Source organism: Microtus ochrogaster, linkage group LG7_11 (genome assembly GCF_000317375.1).
Source record: "Microtus ochrogaster isolate Prairie Vole_2 linkage group LG7_11, MicOch1.0, whole genome shotgun sequence".
NCBI lineage: Eukaryota > Metazoa > Chordata > Mammalia > Rodentia > Cricetidae > Microtus > Microtus ochrogaster.
The window spans coordinates 3641802-3658734 of record NC_022032.1 but is presented as its reverse complement, the minus strand read 5'-3'; the positions used below and the strand labels follow the sequence as shown (position 1 = coordinate 3658734).

Here is a 16933-nt window from a genome sequence, read left to right as displayed (position 1 = left end):
TTTCTCTGTGGTTTTGGAGCCTGTCCTGGAACTAGCTCTTGTAGACCAGGCTGGTCTTGAACTCAAAGAGATCCACCTGCCTCTGCCTCCCAAGTGCTGAGATTAAAGGTGTGCGCCACCACCGCCCGGCGGCGTGACATTTTTATTGACCAGTAAACTAAGTTACTAAAGAGTAAGGGAGGAAGTGTAATATGCTGGGGGTAGTGGGCAGACCTTTTATCCCTGTAGTAATGAGGTGCGGACTCCTTGTTCTGTTCCGCCTGGCTAGTGTACACCCGAAATAATTACACGGAAACTGTATTCATTTAGACACTGCCTGGCCCATTAGTTCCAGCCTCTTATTGGCTAATTCCCACATCTTGATTAACCCATTTTTAATAATCTGTGTAGCACCACGAGATGGTGGCTTACCGGGAAGATTCTAACCTACGTTCATCTGGGGCGGGAGCTTCGTGGTGTCTGCCTGACTCTGCTTTCTTTCTCCCAGCATTCTGTTTGGTCTACTCCGCTTATCTAAGCTGCTGTCCTATCAAAAGGCCAAGATAGTTTCTTTATTAACCAATGAAAGTAACACATTGACAGATGACCCTCCTACACCAGCTGTGAGTGCAGCTACATAGAGAAAACACTTCCAGCTCAGTTATAGCTTGATTGTTGTATGTTCTGCATCCAAAACATACGGTGTCTTCACCAAAAGGATCTTACCATTAATGGAGTTCTGGTGAGCAACCAATAAAAACATGTACTGTTTTAAGGGTCTTGGGTCTTGGACAAATACTTTATAGGTAAGGTTTTGTGGTGGAACTTTTTTTTCAAGTTTCTTACATGTAAGATATACGTATTTATATATATATGTGTTTGTAAGAATATGCATAATTATGGACACATGAAGGCCAAGAGAGGATGCCAGATCCCTCAGAACTGCAGTTAGAGACATGCATAGGACAACCACCTTGTCGTGTTGGTTCCAGCACTCAAACTTTGCAGTGGACCATCTCTCCATCCCTTGTTTTATTTATTTTTAATAAACTTACAAAGTAGCAGATTTCCTAGTGGCTTTTTCATGCAAACTTTGTTCTAGTTCCCTCCCTCAGTCTCACTGCCTGCATCTCTTTCCTCTGCCCATCCCCAGCATTCATTTCATAAGTGTTCTGTTACCCTCTCTCCCTTAAAGCCGCTCAGTTTTCTTAACAGCTGATTTAAAGTTCAAATGTAGCATGCTCTCACGGTCCATCAGTTGAGATGCTATTGTCAACAGAGCAGCTCTAAACAGAGGTGTGCACGCATCTTTGTGGTAGCATAGAGACTTCCTTGAGTATATGCCCAGGAATGATAAAGCTGGACTCACATGTTACTTCTGATTTTAGTGTTTGAGGAACCTTCACACTTATTTCCATAGTGGCTATACCAGTGTGCACTTGCACCAACAGTGAATAAGGTTTCTATAGTGGCTGTACCAGTGTGCACTTGCTCCAACAGTGAATATGGTTTCTATAGTGGCTGTACCAGTGTGCACTTGCTCCAACAGTGAATATGGTTTCTATAGTGGCTGTACCAGTGTGCACTTGGTCCAACAGTGAATAAGGTTTCCCCTCTCCCATGTCCAACCTTTTTTTGTCATTTCTTTTTCTTTTATGGTTTTTTGAGACAGGGTTTCACTGTTTTAGCTCTGTCTGTCTTGAAACTCACTTTGTAGCTTAGGCTGGCCTTGAAATTACAGAGAACACCTGCCTCTGCCTCCTGAGTGCTGGATTAAAGGCGTGCACCACCACCCAACTGTCATTTATTTTCTTAATGTTAGTCTGATTGGTGTGAGCTAGAATATCAAAGTAATTTTAATTTGAACTTATTCCCTTCCTATGTGTATCCCTTTTATTTCCTTCTTGAGTCTTACTGCATTGGCTAAGACCTGCTGTAGTGTGAACAGAGTAGTGAACAAGAGTAGGAAAAGTATACACCTTTCCTGTTCATAACTTTACTGTCGAACTCCTTCAGGGGCAGATAGAGAGCTCATTGTCAGCCACATGAACAAAATGAAGGGAAAACAGCATTGTTTCAGTTTGTACAGAAAAGGGCATTTGACAAATTCCAACACCTACTCATAATTTTAAAAAACTCAGTATGCCAGGAATAGATTTCCTCAACATGATAAAGAAACATTTGGAAAAACCTCAGTGGTGAAAGAATGAAAGTTTTTCCTCTAAGACCAGGGAAAAAACAAAGATATTTGCTATCACCACTTTTCTTCAGGATAGTATTAAGATTTCTAGCCAGAGCAATTAGGGAAAGAGGAGTAGGGAGGAAGGAGAAAATGGATTGTATATTTTGCATCCAAATGCAGAAGAATGAAACTGACTCAAAGACCAAATATAAGAGCTATTGTAGGGGAACGTTTTTATGACATTGAATTTGAAAATAAGCCCCTGCAATTGGTGCCAAAGGCATAGGCAACAACCAAAAAAAAAAAAAAAAAGAATGAAGAGGGCTCTGTCAATACTGAAAATGTTAATGCACCAAAACACTAGAGTAGAGTAGGGCAGAGGATCTACAGAGTGGAAGAAAGTATTTGCATTTGCAGATATCTGAGTGAATTAATATCCAGGGGCTGGGGAGGTGGCTCCTTGGGAAAGTGCTTGCTGTGGAGGTAGGAGTTCCTTGAGTTGACTTGCCACTCAGTGAGAAGCTCTGCCTCAAAATATAAACCAGTGAGTTGGAGAGATGGCTCAGTGGTTAAAAGCATAGGCTGCTCTTTAAGAAGACCTGGGTTCATTTTCCATCAACCACAAGGCTGTTCTTAACCATCTGAAACTCAGTTCCAGAGGATCCCATGCCCTCTTCTGGCTACTCCGGATGCTCAGAACACACATGGTACACAAATATAGAGTGCAGGGTGATTTTTCTGTCTTCTGCATATGATCTCATACATGTACATGAATATATGATGTGCACAGAGAATATCCAGGCTATCTGAAGAATTTATAAAAATTGAACAATAATCAAAATAAAAACTATTCCACACATGAACAGAGGATTTGAATAGAAAGAACTATATATCTCTAAGGAAGATAAACAGATGGCCAGTAAACACATGAAATAGTGATATCATTCAGTGATCACTAGATAAAGGCAAAGCAATCAATGAGTTACCACAAACTAATTAGTGAGGCTACCACCATGACCCCAAGGAAAGAAAAATAAATGTTGGTTAGAATTGGTTGGGAGTAATTGCACCATTATGCATCACTGGTGGGATGGAGAAATGCTGTGGAAATAAAATTGATAGCTTTTTAAAATGTGTAAGCATAAAATAACATGTGATTCATCAGATCCACGTGTAAGTACATCACTAACGGGACGGAAGTGCATGAGGCCAGATAATTGTACACATACAGCATTACTGTATACACACTATACAATTACATACACATAGCCTTATTCACAGTCACCACACACTAGAAATAATACGCATCTGTCTGAGCTTAGATACAGTAAATACACACAATGGAATATTATTGAACAGCAAAAGCAAGAGAGTTCTGCAAAGTGCTGTAATGTGGACAAGTCATCAAAGTATTGTGCTAACTGAATAAAAAATTTAGATCAATACATGATCTGCTTACATGTCTAGGCAGGCAACACATTAACACAGACAGACTAAAAATAGAATTGAGGGGGGTTGGGGATTTAGCTCAGTGGTAGAGTGCTTGGCCCTGGGTTCGGTCCTCAGCTTTAGAAAAAAAAGAAAGAAAGAAAGAAAGAAAGAAAGAAAGAAAGAAAGAAAGAAAGAAAGAAAGAAAGAAAAGAAAGAAGGAAAGAAAGAAGAAAGAAAGAAAGAAAAAATAGAATTGAGGTTACCAAGGAATTTCGGGCAGGACGATTGGAATAATTTAATTGTTATAGAGTTTCTGACTGAGTTATTAAATAGTTGGAAACAGATAATAGTGATGGCTAGACAACATTGAAATGTACTTAATGGTATGTAGTTGGACCGTTACAGTTGTTTTAATAATAAGTTAATTTTGTAAGTCTACTTTAACTTTTACTTGAGAAAATTGGTGATTTTTGCCTAGCATCCACAGAGCCAAATTCAAGTATTAATACCATAAAACAACAACAATCTAAACAAAATTTAAAAAACCTTTGAATTCTTTAGCTGTTAAAATTCATAGTCAAGGTTGTGCTCTCCTGCAAAAACTGTATCTCTTAAGCAAAGGAGGTAGCCGTGCTTCCTTAACTGTATACTTCTCTGTGTATTTATAGGGTTAATGCCTCTGGGAAGCCAGGAATCTTCAGACAGCCTCGCAGCAGAGATTATTACACCCGAAATCAGGTAAAGAGGGTGACAGTGACAGTCAGTCCCTCCACACAATGTCCTTGTAGAGAACTTACTCTCTGGTGGAAAAAGAACTAGCTCCTCTTTTTGATGGACATTTCAGTCTGAACTCAGTATTAAATTTCCATGTTTTCAGTACTTTAGAAGAGAACGAATTATTTTTACTTGAATGAGGCAGTCTTTCACACTACAAAAGCAAAACTCACGTATCCCATTTTGGAACCTCAGCAGACAGCATGAAAGTACTCAAGACAAAGGTTGTACTTAGCTATCCCCCTAAGAAACAGTTAATTACTAAGATTCATCTAACAACCACAAGGTGCAAATAGAGGAACTCTTCCCTCCGTGTTCCTCACCTGTCATCTAGGCGTAGCTCAGAGACTTCGTCTCCTTCAGTTTATTTCTCAGCATTATGAATATGACTGAAAAATGAGAGGAGGGGAGCAAGTGTACAGAAGGTAATGATTAATTCTGAACACTGCTTTACTTTTGAACCGGTTTGTCATTGTCTTTATCATATGTTGTCCGTCAGGTCCCATCTTAACGCTGTGTGTTTTGTGTATTCTGTGTTTGCGCACATGCGTACTCACTCCAGCCATAGCTCATGTTTAGAGGCTAGAGGACATCTTGGGAGTTGGTTCTCTCTCTCCACCTTGGAATCCTGGAATCAGACTTGGCTGTCAGCCATCTCCCCTGCCCCTTATGTACCTTTTACTTTTCATCATCTGGGAACAAATGAAATTAGTTGAATGAAGGCATACTTATTCTTTGTAAGTATTTATAAATGAATGGCCATATCCTTTACTCCAAAAGCAGTTAAGGGAGCCTGTTAGTAAAGGTTTGTTAAGCTAAAAAGGAACAATGATAACTCACGGCTGTGGTTCTTCTGCTTGTGATTGGGGATAACTTAAATCTGCTCTATATCCTAAAGAGCTAATAAGAAAATGTTATCAACAGTGATGAAAACTTTACAACATATACCGTAGACAGTGAGTTAACATTTGACATTTTTCACTCATGTTAGGGTTTTGGAGAAACTAGAAGTGGGGAAAAATGTCTTTAGAACAAATTGAAGAACGTGTCTTAGAGTAGAAATGTCCCCATCTTTTAACTGAAAATTTGCTTTTCTGGTAAATAATCTTAAGGAAATAGTCAACAATATACACAAAGGTATTTTATAAAGCCGCTCATTATTAAAATACTAAAAGCATGAAATGTATCATCTAAATAAGTAATGGTTGATTTATATCTTTTAGTGCTGTGTTAAATTTTCGAGATATAATATTAAAAGATTGTGGAATTCTAAGTGTAACTAGCAAGCGCCAGTACAAAATGTGTTTTTGAGAAATAAATACCTGTCTGTATGTATATATACACAGAATTAGAAGGTTGAATTTCAGCAACAGTCATGTTTTGCACTATATAGTTAAAGAGTCATGTTCATAGTTTAAATATTTAAAGAAGAAGGGAATAGGATTTGGAATTTTCTTTGTCCTTTTCATGAAACACAGAAACTGTTTCTTCAGGCTGTACATTCTAGAAGCAGCTTTAGAAAAGAAAGAAAGAAAGAAATTGTCCTTTTCATGAAACACAGAAACTGTTTCTTCAGGCTGTACATTCTAGAAGGAGTTTAGTTCATTTGTATCCTGTGTATTGATACTCCAGCTTTGTATATCTGGATCATGATCCATACAGCGTCTTAATGAACTAGATGATCAGCTTTTATTTTTCCCATTCAGGGAGAAACTTATTCGTCTACAGCATGAGAATAAGATGTTAAAAATCAATCAAGAGGGTTCAGACAATGAGAAAATTGCCTTATTGCAGAGCCTTCTAGATGATGCAAACCTACGCAAGAATGAGCTGGAGACAGAGAACAGGTAGAGTCAGTCACAGCTTCTCTCTCGGTGCCTTCATTTTGGAATTTCTAAAGAAAGGCTTATGATTCATTTGAAAAAATGATTATATGCTAGTATTTTTCTTGCTTTTGTTTTAATTATAATTAAACATTTCTTCTTTTTCATCTCTCTAAATCCTCTCCTCCCCAAGCTCCTCTTCTCATGGCCTCTTCTTTCACTACTTGTTACTGCATGTGTGTATATGTATGTTTGTACATATATATTCCTAAATATAGGCTGCTCCGCATGTATAATGTTACTTGTGTGTTGGTTTTCAGGGCTGAACATCTGTCACTGTACAGCAGCCAGTCATTTGCTCTTCCCTGAAGGGCCACCTCACACTCCCAGCTTTACTTAGTTGCCTACAGTTTTTTGTGTAAAGTTGAGGCCCCATGGGGTTTTCCCCATCCACTTTGGCATGTCCATTGGTGTTGTCTTTGTTCAGCCATATTTCTTTTTAAGTTTATTTAATCTGTTTGACATAGGGTCTCTGTAGCTGGTGACTTTTCTCTGCCCTGCCTGGTCCCCCGCAGCCACTTGTCAAACAATGTTGAGAGGCTTAATGTTAATTATAATTGTTTGGCCGTTGGCTCAGGCTTCTTACTGACTAGCTCTACATATTAACCCATTTCTAATAATCAGTGTATTGCCACATGCCCTGCAGCTTACAGATACTGTTCTGGCATCTTATTCTTCCAGGTGGCTGCTAGCATCTCCCTGACTCCATCCTTTTGCTTCCTGTATCTTTTTTTAGATTTCCCACCTTACTATTCTGGCTGGCTATTGGCCAAATCAACTTTTTTATTAACCAGTGGTAATAAAAGATATTCACAGTATACAGAGAGATATCCCACATCAGGTCTCACTATGTAGTCCTGGCTGGCCTGGAACTCAGAGAGCTTCCTGCCTGTACTAGTATTAAAGCCTGTGTTATCATCCCTGGTAACATATATAGAAAGGATTAAGAAATATCTAATGCAGGCCTGGAGAGAGGGCTCAGTGGTTAAGAGCACTGACTGTTCTTCTAGAGGACCTGAGTTCAGTTCCCTTCAGCCATGGTGGCTCAAAGCTGTTTGTAGGTCCAGTTCCAGAGGATCCATAACAGTCACACAGACATACATGCAGGTCAAACACCAATGCACATTGAGTAAAAATCAAATAATTTTTTAAAAAAATATATCTGATACATTTGCACTTTTTTACAGCAATTGTAGTTCATGAACTCTTTTTTGTTTTGTTTTGTTTTCCAAGATAGGGTTTCTCTGTGTCACAGTCCTGGCTGTCCTGGAACTCAGTTTTTAGACGAGGCTGACCTCAAGCTCACAGAGGTTACAGAGCTGCCTCTGCCTCTCTAGTGCTGGGATTAAAGGTGTGGGCCCACTGCCCAGCTCATGAACTCTTTACACAGACTAATGTTTGAAAGGATCTGCTGGTATGGAGTTCAGTTAATAAAGTATTTTTTCCCTCATTTATTTTTTGTCATGACCATAAAAGGAAATTTTTTCTCCCAAGTGCAATTCATTTATTTTGAAAATTTAAACTATGTTAGATTAACAAAAAAAATGCATTTCTGCTGTAAGTTTTCCATATCTCAGTGTTACACAGTGTTTCAGAGTCAGTTACTGTAAAATTAGTATGTTGTTGTTGCTTTTTGTTTGGTTGGTTTTTCAAGACAGTATTTCTGTGTAGCTCTGACTGTCCAGGAACTTGATCCGTAGACCAGGCTGACCTCAAACCCAGATATCCTTCTGCCTCTGTCTCCCAAGTGCTGGGATTAAAGGTACATGCCACCACACCCATCTTGGGAAATGTTTCTTAACTGACAAAAGTCTACAGTGGCATCATAGATTTTTAAAAAAAGCAGGAAAGAGGAAAGAGAAAGCGAAAGTGAGGTGGTGTTACTTTGCTTTGTTTTGTTTTCTGACACAATGTATACCAGGCTGGCCTCAAGTTCACTGTGTGTCTATCTAACTTCTGACTTTCCTGCCTCTACCCCCAAGTGTTGGGAACCACAGGCATGTGCCACTATGCCTGGCTATACAGTACTGGGGATAGAGCCCAGGGCCTTATGCGTCTAGGCAAGCGCTCTACCAACTGAGCTATATCTCCAGCCAAAAAGTAAAATGTTAAATATAAAAAATAATGTGGAAAGTAATCTTTACTTATGAAACTGTGAGTGTCCTATTGCAGTTATGCAATGCTACTGCAACCTGAGTTCTGAGTTTGCCAGTGGTGATGCTTTCAGTGAAATCATTATAACAGCCCAACGGGAAAAGGTATATGTAGAGGATTGATATGTGTTTGCTTTGCAGGCTGGTGAATCAGAGACTTCTAGAAGTACAGTCACAAGTAGAAGAACTGCAGAAATCTTTGCAGGATCAAGGCTCAAAAGCAGAAGATGTAAGTTTTGATATGTACCGACCATGCTTCAAAAGTTTCACAGCTAAGAAAACTTATAATATTGATACTTTCTCAAACAAATTTATGGGTATGAGTTCTGGAGGCATGTGCTTGTGTGGAGTCCCAGGAACGGGTCATTACACCTGCTGACAGTGGTCTTTACCATTGCACCATCTCTCAGGCTCATCTTCAGTGTTTTATTTGATATCTAATAATTTGGCATTATACTGGTTATGGGGAAGAAGTACTGTGTTCCTTTTCGCTGGCGTCCTTATTTAAAAGTCCTGTTTTAATTGACTCTGCTAAGTTTACTTGTGTTTATCAGGCAAGATAAACATCGAAGCTCTACATCTTAAATGTGCTCAATTCATAGTGAAATGAAAGTTTTCCCCCTCAGGCCAAAAAAAAATTGTAAAGATATGCCCAAGAAGAAAATTTTAATATAAACTGATATTTAATCACCTCTGAGTTTCTGAATCCACTCTTTATGCATATATATATATATATTGTTTTAGCATTTTCTGCATATCTCTGTCTTAGTTCTCCTGTGCTATTGGCACGTTCTCACTGGAATATGGTACCTGTGCTGAAAATGACTTACATCATCTCTGTCCACTAACCACCCTTCACAGTGCTAGGATGCCTAGTAGACATCTCTGACAACAGTAAACAAGTTGTAATTGGCAGATTCTTTATATTGAATAAAACATACACAATAAAAACTAAAGCACAAAAAAGAACAGTGTAAAAAATAGGGAAATTAAATATTACTCAATCAGTCTTGTTTCTCTGTTGTCAGTGCAGTTTCCTATGATCTCAGACATTGGATTTCATACTTTCTGGGTTGCTTCATTGATGCAGCCAGCTGGAGAAATCTCCAGCCTTATTAACATAGGAACAACTGAAAAGGAAAGGAAAGAGAGTTAAATGAATTACTTTTAAAGTTTGGGAATATTAAATATAAAAGCCCTTGAGGCCTCAAACTTAGTTTTCTAAGTTTCTCTACACATATATCTTATTTAGGTTGCCAGTGTGCCCTGTATTTTTGGGAGGTTTGGGTTTTTTGTTATTGTTGTGTTGTTGTTGTTGTTGTTGTTTTTTGTTTGTTTGCTTTGGTTTTTCCACACAAGGTTTCTCTGAGCTTTGGAGCCTGTAGACCAGGCTGGCCTCGAACTCACAGAGATCCACCTGCTTCTGCCTCCTGAGTGCTGGGATTAAAGTGTGTGCCACCATCACTTGGCAATTTAGTTTATTTCTTAATAAGTTGCTAATTGTTTTAGTTGCCTAGATCAGTTCACAACTGCTGTCATTTTTAACAACCATACACCTTTATGAAAATGGGACTAGATAAAAATGCCAAGTATTTCTTTTGTTCTTTATCCAAAGTGAGTTCCAGAACTATTTGACAGAGAAACCCTGTCTCGAAAAACAAACAAAGTGTGGGTCTGAGATTCAAACAGGTGTTCTACCACTGAGCCATACCCCTGACCCAGTGTCCTGATTTAAAAACAACCCACCAAACAAAACATGTTTAAATGATAAATCTCCAAGAGCTGGAATTAGTGCACTGAAATAATAAAGCCTACTTAACAGTGTTTTAGAGGTAGCCAGCCATAGGATGTAGTATTTCTTTCTTCATATGGTTTCTAGATTCATTTAAACAAAATAAATAAAAGTTCACTTGGGTTTGGAAACTTTAAGGTTACTTTTGTGGATTTGTTTTGGTAGAAAGGGGAAGAGAGGGTGGCACACCGCGTGTAAGCACGGTGAGTGGCCTGACTGAATGTCATAGTGTAGTAAGGACCATGTGTGTGGTTCTTTTGCTTAAATTAAAACATTAAGGAGTTGTTTTTTAAGTGGCTTGGGGCAGCCTAGTTATTTATCGCTGTGGTAAATCTACTTAAATATATTATGGGCAATTGCTGTAGGGGCTTATATTTCAGTGATAAGATGCCTTCCCTGTCAGATATTTGCATAAAGTCACCTTTTAACTACCTAAGTAGTAATGAGCTGTCTCCCTCTAAGCTAAGAAAAATTCCCTTCCATGTTCTTCTCTGCCGATAAGACTCCGGTGGAAATTGTTCTGTTTTGAAGACTCCAGATTCCTTAGAGAAATGGTTTAATTCAGGGCATGTAGTTCTTTTGACCCCATCAGATTTTTTATGTTTTTCTCTTTATTTTTCTCCCCAATGATCCGTAGTGTTGTATCTCAGGAGTGTGATGCATAGAGCAGCCTCTAGACCGGATTCATCTCCTCTGAAGAAGAACACATAATTGCTGCTTTTTCTCTTATCAAAACAGTCTTTTCTTATAACCTTAAGTCAGAGCATGCTGGTTTGCACATTTTTATTATTATTTTATGTCATTTGTTTTTAGCATGGAAGCAGAAATGCATTGTTATATCCAGTCATATGGATAATTTGAGCTAGCCACAGTATATAAAACTTCAGAGAACAAGACAGGCTGAGGAGACCAGAGAAGAAAGAAAAATGTACAATTCTGAAAAAAAATGCATATCTTTTACTTCTGTTCATGAATTACTAAATCGTTCCTTCTCTTGGCTGCTGTGTTTGCTTCATACTAATATGTGCTCTCTGTCTCTTGGCATGGTTTCTGCTCAAGGCTATTGTAAGTATGGCTTCCTATTCATTTCCATATACTTAGCAGTTTTTAGATTGTATACTTTTATCTGATATTATAGGTAGTGATACTGAAATTTCAAAGTAGGATTCGTGAAAAATGAACATTCTAATACTTGCTATTTAAGTATATGTTCCTTACAATTAAAATTCTGAAAGTACATCCAAACAATGGAGAAGTCCTCTCCCTTTGCTCACTTCTGCTCCACCCCTTATAATTAGTTCATGGATAATAACTGACCTTAATACAAGCTTCCTTTTATAATCTAGTCTCCTCCAACCACACATGTTGATAGTTATAGTCTTCAATTTGGAGAGGCACTGCAACATAGAACACAAGGAAAGGGAGGCTATTCAGAGGGTTTGGGTCTCTGCTGTACTGGACTTTAGTTTTCAGTGTGTTACTTAAGGTACTAAATTGCTGGCCCTCAGCTTCCTCAGTTGTACAACAGGGTTAATATTACTATTGTGAGGTATCTGGCTTATTAACTTGTATTTAGTTGTTTTACTATATAATATGTAGAGAATTCAAAGTAATTTGTTAAGATCTAATCAAAACAAAATTAAGAACTTTGAGTATTTCCATTTCATCCTCTCAGCACAAAGAGAACAATTATTTTAAAACAAAGATTAGAAGATTATTATCTTTTAATAAGATATCTACTTTTATAAACCTTTTAATAAGATATCTTATTAGAGGTATCATGTATCTTATAAGAAGAACACATAATTGCTGCCTTTTCTGTTATCAAAGCAGTCTTTTCTTATAACCTTAAGTCAGAGCATGATGGTTTGCACATTTTTATTATTATTTTATGTCATTTGTTTTTAGCAAGGAAGCAGAAATGCATTGTTATATCCAGTCATATGGATGATTTGACCTAGCCACAGTATATAAAACTTCAGAGAACAAGAGAAGCTGAGGAGACCAGAGAAGAAAGGAAAATGTGTAATTCTCAAAAAAAAAAAAGCATATCTCTTACTTCTGTCATAAAATATAAATAATATCTTTTTAGATAGTAAAGACATATCTCTGATAAGATCACAATAAAAGTAAGGATATTATCTTTCTGTACGTTTGTGAAAAATAGTGGAAGAGGATGTTGGTCTAATTACCATTACCGTAGAGAAAGATGTGAATTTGAAATTTTCCAAACCTGTTGTAGAATTGATTGAATAAACTCAAGCCTGATGATGCACACCTAAAATCCCAGGCCTCCTGCTTTTAGGAGGAAGGTCATGAGTTCAAGGGCAAACTGGGTTCAGTGTGTGGTGAGTCCCAGGCCATTTCTAAATGACAGGAAGTGGGTAGACGTGAGTTAACAGGGTAGCTAAAAATTGAAGAGGTTTTCTCTCTCCTCGTTGCTATTATTAAATAATCAAGCAGTGTGTTTTATAAGCCTACATTAATTGGTTTTGAGTGTCATTTATCACATAATTCCAAACTCTCTATTAATATTTACCCTTGTAAGTGTTACAACTGTGAGACTTGGTGGTCCTTTTTATCACTTATTTTATGTAAGTTTTAACTTCTTGCTTTTCAGGAAGTTAAAACTTTAAAAAAAAAAAAAGTTACCCAGTCAAAACTTCAACCTCAGTATCCTAACATCTTACCTTTATATTTCCCGTGCCGTGAACTACATTCCTTGTCCGCAGTTAATTGTGACAGTGAACCTGAGACTGCCGTAATGCCAAGAAAGCGGCGTAAAAAGTGTGTTACATTAGGGGACTATTTGGATACTGAGTCCAGGAATATCTGGGTCTCTATATAAATTGGGAATTTATATCTGTGTGTTTCTTACTGTGGCTGCTCTCACTTCTGGGCTGCTCTCTTCTTGAAGAGGACTGTAAATTGAGGTACATTGGGTTTTGAGCTCTTTGACCAAAGAGATTACTGATAGCTTACTCCAAGTTATTTACTGTATATACTTTGATTTTTACAAAATAATTTGTTAGTTAAAATGTTAAATAATGAGCTAATTTTTTGTTTTCCACTTTCAGTCAGTTCTTCTAAAAAAGAAGCTTGAAGAACATCTGTAAGTAGAAAATTTGTTGAGGTTCTTCACATTACAGAACAAAAGCTCTTTGTGTTGTGGGTACAGACTGTGTAGACAGAGGCATAAGATCCTTGAAGATACAGGGAAGTACCACTTGTTAGTAGTGTCTACCGGACCATTTCCACCCAAATCCTGCACATCAATTCAGTGACTGTGAGCTGGGCATGGTGACTCATACCTGCAATGCAGAAACCAAGGCAGGAGAATTACTCCTGGTTTCAGGCCAACTTGGGCAACAGTGTGAGACTCCTTCTTAGGAAGGAGCCTTTCTCTGTGACAGGCCAGATAGTAATTATTTGAGGCTTTATGAGTCCTGGCCTCTGTTACAGCCACGCAGCTCCAAAGCAGCTGTAGACAATATTAAAACTAGTTAGAACTGTGCTGCAGTAGAACTTCACATACTGGAACAGGCACCCCTCTAACTGCCCCCGATAGACTGCAGCTTGCCAGGCATTGATTCTTCTATAAGTAAACTTTTTTAAAAAATATAATTTTACTAGTTCTTTGAGAATTTTATACAATGTTTTTTGATCATCTCCACGCCCCCACACCTTCCCCTAACCCTTCTCCTACCCCACTCTACTTCATGTCTTTTTTGTCGGTTTTTGGTTATTGTTTGTTTGCTGGTTGGTTGGTTATCAGATGTCCTGGGCCTCTGGCTCTTACAATGTGGTTTTTTTTTTCATTTTATATTTCAACCAGTTTTCCTTCCCACCCCTCCTCCTGCCCCACATCCCCCATGGGGAGTCAACAAAGTCTGATGCACTAAATTAGAGCCGGACCAAGCCCCTCCCCCCTGCATTAATGCTGAGCATGACATCGCTCCAACAAACTAGCTCATGCACCAGGGAGAGATCCTGGTCCCACTGCCAGGGGCCCCTCAAATACGCCAAGCTTCACAACTGTCTCCCATATGGGGGCTCCACAGCTGTCGGTCTAGCGTTGGCTAGTTTCCACAAGCATGGTCCAGCTGTACCTGTAGATGTCTCCATCATGATCTGACCTCACTTGTCATATATTTCCTCCTCCCTCTCTTCACCTGGATTCCCGGAGCTTGGTCTGGTGCTGACTCTTACAATCTTTCCACCCCCATTTCTCCATGTTCCCTGAGCCTTCGGTATATGTATTACAGCTATATCAAGTTAACATTTTAAAGTAGATGAATCACAGTCATCTTAAGTACAGCTTTTTAACTTAAAAGATGAAATAAAAACTTCAAATACTAACTTTGATTTCTCCTGAAGGAATCTTCATCTTTAGCTGAAGTTAGCTGTGTCAGGGATATTTAATAATTTTTCTCATGCCCAGTAACAATCTTAATTTATCATTTTTCAGCAAAACTGCTTGCAGGCATTAAGTGTGGGGTGGCTATGAATTAGTAGCTGCAGGAAGATACTCATGTTTCTGAAAGTTTGATATGTGTTATCCAGTTTTTTTAATATTTTGGATGGGATAGACTTTTGGCCACTGAAATGTCTAGAAAATCTAATAATAGACAGACTCGTAGTGTTGTAGAACAGTGCTACTCTCCAGCCTTTGTAAGGCTACTCGGAATGAAAACGTAGTACCATTCTTACACTATTGTATTTTCCATTCCTCTCTAACAAAAACAGAATAGAATACTTCAGATCATAATTCTACTCTTTAACCATTGTTAGGTGTTCAGTTGTTTACATGCTAAAAATCTTCATCAGATAGGGTCTTTAGTGAAGATGGCCCCTGTTCTTGTGTCTGTTGTAAAAAAAAAAAAAGCACAAAATAAAGGGGCTAAGAGAAGAGAGCAATTATTTTCTCACAGTTATAGAGTCAAAGAGTTTGAGGTTCAGTTGTCCACAGACTAGTCTCTTAGAAGATGAGCAGCAACGTATTCCACACATCTCCTAGCTTTGGTAGTCGTTGACAATCTTTGGTGTTCCTTTGGTAGCCTGTCTCCAGTTGACACTCTTTCTGCACAGTGCTTCCTTCATGCTCAAGGGATTTCTTCCAAGATGCTCAATGAATGCCTGAAATCACTCATAGTTCTGAACTCCACATTTTCTGGGTTTTTTTTTCTATAGATAAATTCCTCTGATAATAGTTTAATAATAAAATAGAGAAATTATAACACTATCTTAAAGCAGTTAATCTGGTAACCAACTGGTTACTAAGTGACAAGTGTAGATAACTACACAGTCTAGATATGCAGAATGAGGGATCATTCACATGTCAGGCAGGACCCAACAGGACCACATGAAAGTTTATCACACAACTTGGTACATTGTATGTCTCAAAACTTAGCTTCTTTTAGGGTTTTAATGTAATGATTTGATCCCAGTTGAGATGAGCAACTGGACCCATGGGAAACAAAGCCACCATAGGAGGAATGTGGGCCTCTCTTTGAAGACAGCAGTAGTGGGCTCAGCATGTACCCTGGTCCAGTAGTACAACCTCCTGCTGTGTCTACAAACATCCAGTTTCTAAATAGTGTCATCATCCCAGTACTAGAGATAAGACCTTTCCTTTTGGAAAACACTTCAGCTCACACAGGACCTCATCTCAGCCACACACAGATTTAAAAACATATCAAATTGGGTTTAAAATTAAATCAGTAATGACAATTATTACTAAATTATTACTAAAGTTTTTAAGCAATAATAATTCTCATTGACTGCTGGTAGTATTTCTCAGTAACCTCTTCATATCGAAGAAAGTACATACTCTATAATATATTGGCTTTACTGTGTATACCTGAAATTTCCAGAGATAATAATGTCCATGTATAATAGGGAACCTTTAGAAGACCTATATTTAATGATTAATGTAATAAGTAAAATGCTAGACATAAATAATGTATTGTTTAGGAATAAGAAGCAGCAACCATCATATAAATCAGAACACTTAAAAATTTGGACATTGATCACCCCTAGGAAGATGTGTGATTTCTAAGGTTTGGGGATGATTTTTGGTTTATTCACATATAAATAGATATTTTAGATATATATAACATATATGATCTATATATGTATGATAGTTAGACCTCCAAAAATTATTTACTGAAAAAGAAAAGGATCCAGGAGTAGTAGCCTTTATTCCCAGCACTTGGGAGGCAAAGGTAGGTGAGTCTCTGGGTTCAAGGCCTGTTTAGTCTACAGAGTGAGTTTCAGTTCAGTCAGAGTTACACAGTAAGACCCTGTATCCAAAAAGGCAAGGAGAAATTTATTGCAGAATTTATGCTTTGAAAAAAAATCAAAAGTAGACATAACAAAATGCTGATATTATTGGTTATTGTTTTAGCCATCTGTCTTATACATATTACATAATGCCACACTGAATAATTTAATGGAAGAATTATACATCACATTATTATAACACTTTCACAAGAGAAAAAAATTTCTATTTATTCTTTTTTATATTGAATATAACTTTTATATAGTAATATACATATCCTAAGTTTCTAAACATAGGTTGTGAATATTTGCCTCAATATAGATAACCCGAGTCAACATTTAATAGAATTCATCTTTCTTCTTCCCAGTTGATTGAGTACATCTCTCTAATCTTCATCTTTTGTTAGTTTTGATAAACTCCTGACTTCCTTTGTTTTGCATTAAACTTTAGTATGTTTAC

The 16933-nt window shown here is 37.8% G+C and overlaps 1 protein-coding gene across 2 annotated transcripts in view; it reads left to right on the top strand.

Moving 5' to 3' along the window:
- The window catches only part of Hook3 (hook microtubule tethering protein 3), an 84582-nt gene that overhangs the window by 53145 nt on the left and 14504 nt on the right, over positions 1-16933 (top strand). Inside the window, exons 14-18 of one of the 2 annotated variants that reach the window (XM_013352022.2) lie at positions 4261-4330; positions 6073-6213; positions 8544-8631; positions 11254-11259; positions 13272-13306. In XM_013352022.2, coding sequence (XP_013207476.1) covers positions 4261-4330; positions 6073-6213; positions 8544-8631; positions 11254-11259; positions 13272-13306 — 340 coding nt within the window. The remainder of the gene's footprint in view (positions 1-4260; positions 4331-6072; positions 6214-8543; positions 8632-11253; positions 11260-13271; positions 13307-16933) is intronic. The other variant, XM_005362470.3, reaches the window with a different exon arrangement.